This window comes from Alligator mississippiensis, chromosome 3 (genome assembly GCF_030867095.1).
Source record: "Alligator mississippiensis isolate rAllMis1 chromosome 3, rAllMis1, whole genome shotgun sequence".
In the NCBI taxonomy this organism is placed as follows: domain Eukaryota; kingdom Metazoa; phylum Chordata; order Crocodylia; family Alligatoridae; genus Alligator; species Alligator mississippiensis.
This window is the reverse complement of record NC_081826.1, coordinates 270,494,733-270,506,974: the sequence shown is the minus strand read 5'-3', so window position 1 is coordinate 270,506,974 and position 12,242 is coordinate 270,494,733. Positions and strand designations below refer to the sequence as shown.

The window sequence follows — 12,242 nt, the reverse complement described above, 5'->3', positions numbered from 1 at the left end:
GGGGAGGAAGATTTGGTGAACCTAGGGATTGGAGCAATGGGACCCTCAGTTCAGGAGTGCTCAGGAAAATGATTCAGGAAGAAGAGGTGGCCCATGTCAAGGATCAGGTGATGCAGCCAGCACTTAATGTAAGTAATCTGCATTTTGAAATCCATAATGGGCTATTAGATAAAGAAGTGCCCAGTCAGGGGTGATTGGACGTGGCCATGCCCCTTCCATAGGTGAATACGGGAACTGGCAAACACCACCCCAATGCCAGGCCATTTTGGGAGGGACAAGACCATCTCCAAGATAGAACAATGGTTGTTTTTGGCCAGGGATGAGGGAGGAGATCACACGGTGTTGTGAGGCTTGCCCTGAGTGCCAGAGGGTGCAAGAGAGACAGCCGCTAAAGGCACCATTGCAAATGATGTCCCTTATCGAAACACCCTTTGACAGGATAGCATTCAATATTGTGGGCCCCCTGGCAAAAAGCAGTGCAGGGTACCATATTGGATATAGTACACTATGCGACCCGTTTCCCAGAAGTAGTACCTCTGTGGTTGGCAACCGCACCTCGGATCGCTGAAGAATTATTAAAATGGACATTGAGGGTCGGAGTCTTGAGAAAAATAATCATGGACCAGGGCACAAACTTCATGGCAGGGGTTATTAAAGTCATGTGCCAGGTACTAGGGATCCAGCAGTTACTGGCTTCTGTCTGTCATCGGTGGAACGCTTAAATGGTACTATTAAACATTTACTATGGCACTGTGCCCAGGAGGAACCTTGAAGGTGGGACCTAATTCTGATACCCCTGCTATTTGTATTGAGGGACACGCCCCAGACGTCCATGAAACTATCCCTGTTTGATTTAATATTTGGACATAAGCTAAGAGGCTTGCTGCAAGAAGTAAGGGAGGAATGGGAAAGTACAGGATGGCAGGAAGTCGGAATCCAGCAACATAAGCATCTGATGGTAGAAAGGCTCAGGCAAATCAGGCAGTTAACTCAGGAAAACCTGAGCAGATGCTCAGCAAAGGCAAAAACAGGAATATGATAAATAAGCACATGTCAGAGAATTCCATGTAGGGGACAAGGTTTTTGTATTACTCCCTACGATAGTAGACAAATTGTTAACAAGATGGCATGGGCCATTTGAGATTATAAAACAGGCCGGCCCCATAGATTACAAGGTGTATCGACCAAGCCATCAAAGGGAGCGATAGATATACCACGTTAACCTGCTGAAAACCTGGCAGGAACCCGAGGGTTGGATGCTTAGTCCAGAGGAGCCTCCCGAGTTCATTGGCCCCGTCGCCAATGAAATGAACTTGTACCTGTTCAGACAAGGAGCAAGTCCCCGGCTGATGATCCACCATGCAACGAGCCGCATCCCAGGAGTCCCCGATAGGTTCAACGGCGCACACAGCAGCACTGTGTGAGAGGAGTAAAACAGCTGAGAGGAGTAAAACAGCTGAGAGGAGTAAAACAGCAGGGGAAAGTGAAACAGGGTTCAGAATTGAATAAGGATCAATGAGAGCAGCTACAAGCACTCGTAGAAAGATTTAGTGATGCATTCAATGAAAAATCTGGGAAGGCCAAGGGCATGAGGCATGGGATTAACACCCCAAAGGGAACCATTGTACAAGAAAGGTGGAGACCCATTCCTCACCATTTACAAACTAACGTACACCAGAAGATACAGAAGATGCTGGCCCAAGGGGTCATAATACCATCTCATAGCACTTGGCAAAGCCCAATGGTAGTAGTACCTAAGACTGATGGCTCCGTGAGAATTTTCATAGACTTCCACAGGGTGAATGAAATTGCAAGTTTTGACGCATTCCCCATGCCGCATGTAGAGGAACTTCTAGAAAGGATAGGACAAGCCCGATATATATCCATGATCAACCCGTCAAAAGGGTATTGACAGATACCCATGGCAGCAAGAGACCAGTTGAACATTGCCTTCGGCACACCATGTGGGTTAAGTTTACACGGATGCCTTTTGGTCTCCATGGGGTCGCTGCAACCTTCCAGCACCTTATGGACCGTGTCCTCGCACCTCACATTATATATGCAGCTGCGTACTTGACAATATTGAATATCTACTCAGAATGTTCATTGGGGATGCGGGAAACCAATTATCTGCGGTTTAGAGTGGGACAAGGGGTCATACGGCCCTTGGCGAGCAAGGTAGCCACAATAGAAAACTACCTACCCCCTCAGACCAAGAAACAGATGAGGTCATTCCTAGGCCTGGCCAATTACTATAGAAGATTTATTCCACACTTTGCCAAAAAGGCGGCAGCACTAACAGACGCAATAAGAAGGATGGTCCGTGGCTCCATACAGTGGATACCCTGAATGGAAGTGGCTTTCAGAGACATCAAAAGAGCTCTGTGCAGTGACGTGGTAGTCATAACAGCCGATTTTTCCAAAATTTTTATCCTGCAGACAAATGCTTCAGAGACGGCTGTAGGAGCCATGTTGTGCCAAGAACTTGAGGGCACAGAGCAACCAATTGCCATTGCCAGCAAAAAGCTAAACATGGCCGAGGAAAGATACTCCACTATCGAAAGGGAGTGTTTGGGATAAAATGGGCGCTCAATTACTTTCACTATTATTTGATCGGGAGAGAGTTTAAGTTAGTGACTGATCATGCTCCACTGCAGTGGTTAAATAAGAGAGACAATGATAACGCCCAAATGACATGATGGGCTGTGTCCTTACAGCCCTTTAAATTCTCTGTTAATTACAGGCCTGGAGTAACCAACAAGGCCACGGATGCCTGTCATCTAACCACCCAAGTACCTCTCCACTTTTACCTACTACATCCCCCTTTCCCCCCCCCCACCCCCCGCCCAGCCTGTCTCTCACCCCCTGATGCCTCAATTTACATTTTCTCTGACGGGCTTTCTTTCCTACATATCAGCCTCTGGCTTCTTTACTATTCATTCCATCCAGGAAGAGCATACGCAAACTACAGATGCTTTCTCAGCCTGACGAAGGATTTTTAAACCCAAAAGCTTGCTAAGAAAATGTTTTCCAACTATTTAAGTTGGAGTAACATCCATTCCACAGCTCCATACCTTTCCTACACTGTGGTCCATGCCTCACAGATTACATCCTTCACCCACTCCAGCTGTGGTCCCTCTCTGGGACCTTTGGCTCTCCCTTAGGCCCTGGCCCCACCTTCAGGCCAGTCAGAATCCCGAGCCTCTTGCTCTGATGGAAAACTGATTCAGATGTTACCCAGGTGGGAGGCTGCCCATTTAGGCCCCTGATGTCTAGGGGTGACATCCATTCCACAGCTCTATACCTCCCCTACACTGCAGCCCATGCCTCGCATATTGCATCCTTTACCCGCTCCAGCTGTGGTCCCCTCTCTGGGACATTTGGCTCCCCCTTAGGCCCTGGTCCCATCTTCAGGCCAATAAGAATCCTGAGCCTCTTGCTCTGGGCATTTCTCGCAGTGTGCCCCTGGCCCTTTGACCCTTCCTTTGGGTACTGGCCCCAGCACAGACCAGTTGAGGGTACCTCAGGTCAGATCTGAGCTGCCTACCTGTTCTCACCATCAGAACTCCACTGCAACCAGTAATCCTCAGGCCTCTCAAAGATCTTACAGGTCTGGGCTTTCCCCAGCCAGGAAATGCATGCAATGGCTGGAGGTTATCAGGAGCCCCATACCTGCCTTTCACTAGGGAGGTTCGTGGTCCTGGCATTTCCTGGGGCTGCCGTGCTACCCACAGTCCCACCAGGCCTCCCTACTCTGGCAGGGTGCAGTTTTAGGTCATGCCCAGGACCTGGGGCCTCCTTCCTCATAGCATAGCCCCAGTCCATACCTCCAAATTCATCCTGGCATGGGAGCTCAGCAGGGAGATGTTCTTCCCCTGCTGGCTGGTGATAAACTAAACTGCTGCCTCCAGCTGTGAGAGCAGGGCATTAAATGGTTCTAAAAGCAACTTAAAAAAGCAAATAGGTGCAGAGTGAGGACTCGCTCCATCTGTATGTGGAGCTTAGGGAACGCCAGCAGTGGAAGGTTCACCTTCAGGAACACCAGCTGCTCTACCAAACCAGGATCCAAGCAGGTGCGGTGGGATGTCACAACATCATCAGCAATGCTGAACACCCTCTCACTCAGAACACAGGTTGGTAGACAGGACAGGTGTTCCTGGGCAACCATGGCCAGATCCTGCCACACCTGGCTTTGGGTTGTCCAATAGCCCAAGAGGTTGCACTGCAGTGGCTCCACGTCCTTGGTGAAATATTTGGCCACCAAGGCCTCCATACTGCTTGCCAGATGGTGGGGTCTGGTGCCTCTGGACTCCAACGTTGAAGCCATGCCCTTGGCCCACATTGGCAGTGGCTGTGGTAGAGGAGATTGGCTGGTGCTTGGAGTGCTGGCATGGGAAAGTGGACCCCCACTTCCATGTCCCCTTGCTTCTACCCTTCTGCCTCCCTGACTCTGTTCACCAGCACCTCCATCCAGTGATTGAGGGTTCTGCTGCCACAGATGCTCCCCTTCACTCTCAAGTCACACATGCCTGCCAGCACGTGGACTGCACTAGACTGCAATGGATCCAGCCATTGTTTGATGCCCTTCTTCAGCTGCTTGACCAGTACTTGCACCTCTGGTGAAAGTGGCTTGCCCTAGCCAGGAATATTTATCCCCTGGAACTTCTCCATTTGATTTCCAAGATCCTTCACTATGGGGATCACCTGGCTAAGGAGGGTATTGCCAGCACTGAGGCTGTTGGTGACCTCGAGGAACAGCTTGAGGACCACGAAGATCTGGGAGATGGTATCCCACTCTGTTTTGTTAAGGGGGCTGCTGATTCCAATCTCCCCGACCAAGGCTATCTCATAGCCTTTTGAGCATCAGGTACGTGGAGTTCCACCGAGTCTCCACATCATGCATGATTTTGTGCTGCAGGATACTCAGCTGTGCCTGTTTGTCCTGCAGCATCTTGATCCCCTTGATGTTCGGGCAGAAGTAGCCCACCACCTTCCTGCATTTTGAAATGAGCTGGCTGGTAGTGGTAGTGATGCCACCCTCACTGGCAGCCCTGTCCCCCTCCAAGGCATCCCTGACAATGAGGTGGAACTTGTGTGCCACACAGCAGATGCCAAAGTTGGCATCATGAACCACCTTGACCATATTGGCCCCATTATCAGTGACCATGAACCCACAGGTGAGCTCCCCCTACCCAACAAGCCACCCCTGCACCATGAGGTTCATGGCCACCATGATCTCCCTTGCCATGTTGGACTCATCCATCACCTCCGCTTGAAGGAGAGCCCACCAACACCCTGACTGATTGCACCAGAGCCCTGTGATGGAGCAGTAGGCATGATCTCCACCCCAGCTGCTCCAGATGTCTGAGGTGAAGTGAAAAGATACCTGCAGCCCTGCCTTCCACAGCTCCTCCCTCAAGTACTCCCTGCATGCCTCATACAGGGAAGGCACCTCTGTCCTGACAAAGATGGTGCATGCGGACACTTGGTATGATGGGGCCACATGTACCATGAGCCACCTGAACCCTGGACACTCACTCAACAAAGGAGAAGGCCTGTCCATCCAGAGCGAGCATCTCCCCAATGCTCTGGGTGAACTCGCTCGCCTTGGGAATGCGCCCTACTTTGTCTCCGTCTTTCCCCCACTGGTCCTGGGTGGCCTGCCTCTGCTTCTTGGGGTTGGAGGCTTTGGAGCAAGAGGAGGACTTCTTTTTGGGCATGCTTCCACTGGTGCCAGGCTGAGGAGGAGCAAGGGCAAGGGTGTGCTGCCTCCTGAGATGCAGCAGCATCGCCGTGGTGGTGAAGTGTTTCTCGTCCTTGCCCTGGCTGATCTGCTGTCAGCAGTGGTGGAAGGTAGCATACCTGTGATCATCTGCCACCTCAAAATGATCCCACACTACACTACCCACCCACTTCTGGGTTGAGGGTGGGGATCCTGCCTTATCCCCCTCCTCACCAGGCAAAGGCACAACAACAGGAGGAGCTGAGCCACCAGCCCCTACAACCTCCTCCAAAGTGCCTTCCAGAAGAAACCTGCCTCTAGGGCAGGGGCAGGCAATTATTTTGGGCAGAGGGCCGCTTACTGAGTTTTGGCAAGCCATCAAGGGCTGCATGACAGGCAGCCCAGGACAGATTAATATTAATTTTCTACATTTTTTAGGGGCCCCATGGGCTGGATAGAATGGCCTGGTGGGCTGCATTTTGCCCACCCCTGCTCTAGGGGAACTTTCACAGGTGTGGAGCACAAACTCAGATTCCCCCTCCTTACCCAGACTTTCCTTAGCTATGGCACTCAGCTCCACTGCTTCCAGATCCAGCTCTTCCTCTGGCACTGGAAGGCTCATGCTGGGAACTGAAATTGGGGTGGAGACTGTCATGCTGGTGCTGGTGGTTATTGCTCGTGTTAGTGAAGGTGGTGCAGGTGCAGGAGAGCTATATCAAAATAAAAAACACGCCATAGTTCATTTTGAAAAGTTATTAATATTCTGTTGATCCAAGATTCTTTCCTATATTTTATATCTCAGAGTTATTTTTCCCCGTATAATTTTCTATTCTCCCCCAATGACAGAAGTCTATGAAAAAAAATAAAAGTTGAATTTCATTCCAGGACTAAGTCATAAAGATTATATCAGATTGATTTAGATTTATAAAATATTATTTCCCACCCTCTCCAAAAAAAGCTTGCTATTTTATATGCATAATAAACAGGAAATAAATGTCTTCTGGAGATTTTAAATTATATTTTCAACTATTTACTAAAAACTTGGCCAAAATCAGTATAGCTGCTTACCATTAGCCAGTCCACATCTAGGATGACCTAGAGATCCATTGGCTGGTTCCTAAATTTACTCATATGATTCCAAAGAATCGGCCCAGGAGTTTCAACTGGATGTTGAAAATGAGAATGTTGTTCTTTGTATGATAAACTCAATAGAAAGGTTAAAGGTGAAAACAGAGTTCTGTAACTTCAATTAAAAACATTTTTTATGTTTCATAATCTTAACAAATATAGCCAGAAAATCAAAAGTTCAAAAAGGAATAGTTCTGTTACTGTTGAAAACCAGGACCTATTTGAGGTCACACTGTTATTCAGGCATACTCTCTTAATTTTAATAAGACCTTTAAGGACATTTCAAAGAAACAAGACTGAAGAATAGCAAAAGTGAAGAGCAGTCCTCCAACAATGAATGAGTGATTTTGCATCTCCCCTGACAATATAATTTTATTTCTATTGCTCTCATCTTTCCACTGGAATAAGAGCAGAAGACCATTTTCTACTGACATAAGAGGTCAGCTTCCTAGAAACTCCATATATAGACAAAATCCTAAAAAAGCAATGCCTTAAAGCTCCATTTTGCTGGAAGTGTAAATCACTGCTTCTCTAATCATGCTGAGAAATGTATTTAATACGTACAGCTCTCAGAAGCAACAAATGGTATTGCTTTCCTATGGAGGTGCATACTTTTGCTACTTCCTTGCCTATATAGTTATGACACAGTGGGCTACACATGTGCTTTAATGTGCAGTAGCCTATTTTACTGCATAAAAAAAACAACATACGATTATGCTAATGTGCAGTAAAATAGGCTACTGAGCATTGTCTCATTTAAAAAAGGTGTGCATTTGTTGCTGTGCAGGCAGCCTAATGTGCATTTGTGCAGTATCTCACATTGGAGGTACTGAATTTAATGTGTATTAGAAAAAGTGCCTTAATGCATGTGTAGAGATGCTCAGTGAAGGTATTTTGGAAACTGGTGATATTTGGCTATTTGAACCCTTAAAGTCATTATGGCTGGCCATACTTTTAGGAAATTGGTGGTCTTCATCTTCTCTATCTTAGGCAGAAGTTTAGCTGACATGAATTCCCACATTCTCAGTTTTCACTGTGTTTAGTACTACTGGGACTGGACACTGGAAAAGGGAAAGGACACTTAATTTTCCTTGATGACATCAATAGATGGTACCTTTTAAACTGCCTTCTCTGGGGCTCCTCCTGACCACAATGGTCAGAAGGGAATACTTATTCTTCAGACTCTGCTTTTCATTCCCTTTAATCCTAAGTAAGAGAACCAGTGCACTCAGGGAAGAGGCTGTTATACTTGTTGAAGTAGAGACTTCTGCTTCTTCACCATTCCATGTTTTTGTCTGGGACTGAAAAGCATTCTTCCCCTTTATGTACACAGGCGCTCATATAAAACCTCAAAACTCAAATGTTGCATTTGCTACTTTTGAGCCCTACATACACTGAAAATCTATACTGTGCGTATATCACTGCTGTTCTATCAACAATATAAACTATTTAGGATAACTGGGAAGAAAGTATGATTGAGAAGATTACACAGTCTCTTTCACAATATCACATTCATGAAACATTGTTGTTTTTTTTCAATTATTCCTCTTTTTTTTCTTTCTTGTTTTTGTATTATTGTAGTAGAACTAATGAAAAATATATGCAAAAAATTGAGGGAAACCTATAGACGCTTACACATAAGATGTATATGAGCTCTGACATTACTAATACTAAAAGTGCACATTAGGACACTTAATTTTTCTTAGAAATAGTGATCATAGAATTATTATTTTTATTTCTGTTTACCAAGGCCTTGAGCAGGGTTCTCACAATTATACACAATATGTGCCACATCATAGTAGAGAAATTAGCTCATAGACCACTTCCCTTCCCACACACAACCATGTCATCCCTGTGGCATTTACAGCAACAATGGGAAAAGTTATGTATTATTAACTATCTTAATACAATATGTTTTATCCTTTCTGAAACACAATCCAAAATGCTAGAGCTACTTAATTGGAGTTTTGTCATTTACCACTTTTGGGCTAGTTTAATGCACAGCATCTACTGTTGCCCTTCATTTCATCTCCCACCACTATCTAGTCTGTTTCTCTCATCCTTCTCAAAGACAGATAGACACTGTAACATAGTCCCAGTTCCTCATGAACCACTGACTGCCATGAGGAAACTACTGACTTCAGAAAATACTCTTGCAGTATCCTTATCGTTACTGCTCAGTATTCTATGTCATTCAAAAACTGTGGTAAAATATAACCTACACTTGCAGGTAGTAACCTAGCCTGTTAATGGGTAAGAAGAATGCCTGTTGCTGGATGTTATCACCAGATTTTAAAAAGTCACTTTTCGGATGCCCATCCTGAGATACTTTAAAGGCAACTGATTTTTAAAAAGTGCTGCAAAATCATCCACCTTTGAAAATTAGGCCTTTTCAATATATCACAAGTTGGACACTCAACACCCAGAATCATACTAGACCCAAAAACGATTTAGTCATTCTGAACATCTGGGCACACACATACACACATGCATGCATATACTCATACATGTGTGTGTATGTCTGTCTAATGCTCTCCAGTTTCTTGGGTGTGATCTTCCTCCCATTGAAAAGGATTTTACCTTTGGTTTCAACCAGGACAGGGTTTAATATTTTATTTGTGTGTATGCACTTTTTCCATTAATAATTAATCATGTAAAATACATTCAGGTTTTTTCTCTGAAAATGTACTCTGGATGGTAAGCTATTTTGTTGATTAGTAACTTTCTCCCAAGAATCCTATACTCGTTTATGAGAAATATCCAGGAAACAGATGTGATGTAATGCTGACACAGAGAAAAAGACACAGCTTTGCTAGAGTAGCTGGTTACTGCTCTGAAGCGTATGACATGGCAGAATATGAGCAGCCATGTAACTCACTGCTTCCATAGCTTTTACCTAGGGGCAATTAAATATATATGTATGAATTCAGTCAGGCAGGCACCAGTGTTTGTATAGAATCCCTTTCCCTTTTTCCCCACCACTGCAGATACATTGCAACTTGAATGGTGCTGCCTGCCCCCACAGCAAACCTAAACAATTTCATGCACTAATATAGACAGAGATAAGGGCATGGCCCTAGCTTCATCATAGCCTTCCTTTCCCATACATCATGACTTGCACTGCTTAACAGTCATTGTGCCTTCCCTTTGAACAGGGTACAATGTGCAACTGGAGCCACATTCTTTAGGGGTGATTTGCATTTCTGGTAACCTACTGCAGCAACACCTCTAATAGTATACTTTTATATGTGGAATCCCAATGTCTCAGCTCTTAACCATAACGCAGGTCAAGTAGATGTTTTTTAGTCTTGACTTGTTTAAACCCTGCAAACTGTTTAGATCAGGGTGTGGAAAGAATACTGTTTGTTAACAGGAAACTAGGTTGTGTTCATTATAAACACATGGGTGAGCATCTGGAATCTAAGCTTGTGTCTTAACCCTATCCCTCCTGACAAATTTTACTTTTTCATGCTTTCCTTTATAGCACATGGATGAAAGGCCTTTGTTGAACTAATGCATATTGCCACTACCTCTCCTTTCTTGAAATACATCCCCAAACCAATTCTATTGTAGTACCTACAAGAAAGGTCTCTAATTCAATTATAATTGGGGGTCCTAGTTTTCTCTGTTTTGAAAATCACGAATTCTCTGATAAAAAAAATCACAAATTCTCTGGTTTAAAACCCACAAATCCATGTTTTTCCATGAGTTAAATGAAATGCCATTACACACACACACACTCACACACATATATATATATACACATAATAGGTATCAGTTGAACATAATGTTTTATTGATATATTTACAATTTTAAAGCAATTTCAAAGCCTACCAGTGCTTCAATCACTATAATAAATTTTAAATACCTATAAATTTTGGTGTTTGATTTTGGGTTTTCTATCATGGAAAATCAGAGCTCCACCTGGGAGGCAGTGGCTGCTGCAGTAGAGCGGAGCACAGAGTCCAACTCCCCCTCCCCCATGGACAGCACAGCCAGAACGGAGCCCATGGTCGGGAGGATGCAGGCTGCCCGCTGCGGGCTTGGGATCCCCACCCTGCTGCTCTCCCCCCAGGACCTCTGCTGCCCAGCAGACAGGGCCCAGTGCATCAGGGCAGAGTGGGGCCGGGTGAGGAAATTTTTTGCTGCCACTGGGAGCACCTCCATGGCAAGACACCCCATACCTGCCCAGCAGCAACAAGGAGCACAACTCTGTACCGCCACCCTCAGTGCTACCAGGCAGGCAGGAAGCACCTCATCATCATGGCACAGTGCTCACGGCAGCAGCACCGAGCTTCCCTGCCCCATTCTGCCCTGCCGTGCCACGTCTTACCCTGGGCTGGGCCACAAAGGCCCCAAGGAGAGGGCAGTAGGGCAGGGAGCCCCAAGCCCACAGTGGACAGCATGTCCCACCCTGTCCCCATCCCATGCACAAATCTAGGAGGCACATGCTCCCCATACTACTCCTGAGAGTGTGTGCAGTGGCAAGTAGCCAGCCCTCCCTCTGCTTCCCGGATGAACCACCTGTGTCTCTGTCCCACTCCCCTTTGGGGCCCTACAGCGGAGCATTCTGGTCCTGGGTCCCAAGCCCCATGCACCAGTCCAGCTGGGCAGCAGTCCCAGCCCCAACCCTGCCCAACTCCTTCCCTCCCTATGGGGGCCTCAATTCTCCCCTTCCCCCCTCACCCACTGCCAGCCTTACCCGCAGGGAGTTGCTCCTCAAGCTGTCTGGTGGCCATGTGGTGGCCACATGGTGCCCCCTGCCTAATCACCCTCCTCCCACTTTCCCCAGCCCCTTGCCTGCAAGGGCAAACCTACCATTTCCCACATTTTTCTCCTTTAAAGGGGAAAATCTGAGTTTTTTCCTTAAAATGAGAAAATCTGGGTTTTACCTCATTTTTCTGTGGTGAATGGAAAACCCAGATCCCTGGTTATAATCCAGTAGAGGTCCACTTTACCAATAATACTATAACCTGTCATGATATCTACCCTGGGCTTAACTGCTCAACAGTTCAGTCGATGGAAAACTGGTTGCATAATAGGACTCAGAGAGTCATGAATGGGTCTGTGTCATCCTGGCAAGAAGTAGCCAGTGGTGTCCCTCAGGGGTCTGTGCTTGGACCAGTGCTTTTCAATATATTTATCAATTATTTGAATGTGGGGGTGGCCAACTTTGCAGACAACATCAAGTTATGGGGGAGCATGGTCATGCCAGAAGATAGGTTGCAGGACAGACTGGAGAGTTGGGCGGACCCGAACCAGATGAAGTTCAACACTCAGAAGTGTAAGGTGCTTCATCTGGGGACAAACAATCCCCAACATACCTACAAGACCAGTGGCAACAATTTGACTTGCACCACAGCCAAAAGGGACATAGGGGTAGTGATTGACT

At 46.3% G+C, this 12,242-nt stretch overlaps 1 protein-coding gene across 9 annotated transcripts in view; it reads right to left on the bottom strand.

The window, feature by feature from the left end:
• The window catches only part of LOC109285271 (uncharacterized), a 62,217-nt gene that overhangs the window by 34,488 nt on the left and 15,487 nt on the right, over positions 1–12,242 (bottom strand). For 2 of the 9 annotated variants that reach the window (XR_009461136.1, XR_009461135.1), the window contains exon 3: positions 6,269–6,432. The exons of 5 other annotated variants lie outside the window; for them this stretch is intronic. Coding sequence is in view for 1 of the 4 variants with exons in the window: in XM_059725189.1 (XP_059581172.1) it covers positions 1,320–1,361 (42 nt within the window). In the remaining 3 variants the exon portion in view is untranslated. Of the gene's footprint in view, positions 1–1,319; positions 1,417–6,268; positions 6,433–6,790; positions 11,441–12,242 lie in introns of those variants that run through there. 2 more of the 9 variants (XR_002092960.2, XM_059725189.1) reach the window with 2 other exon arrangements.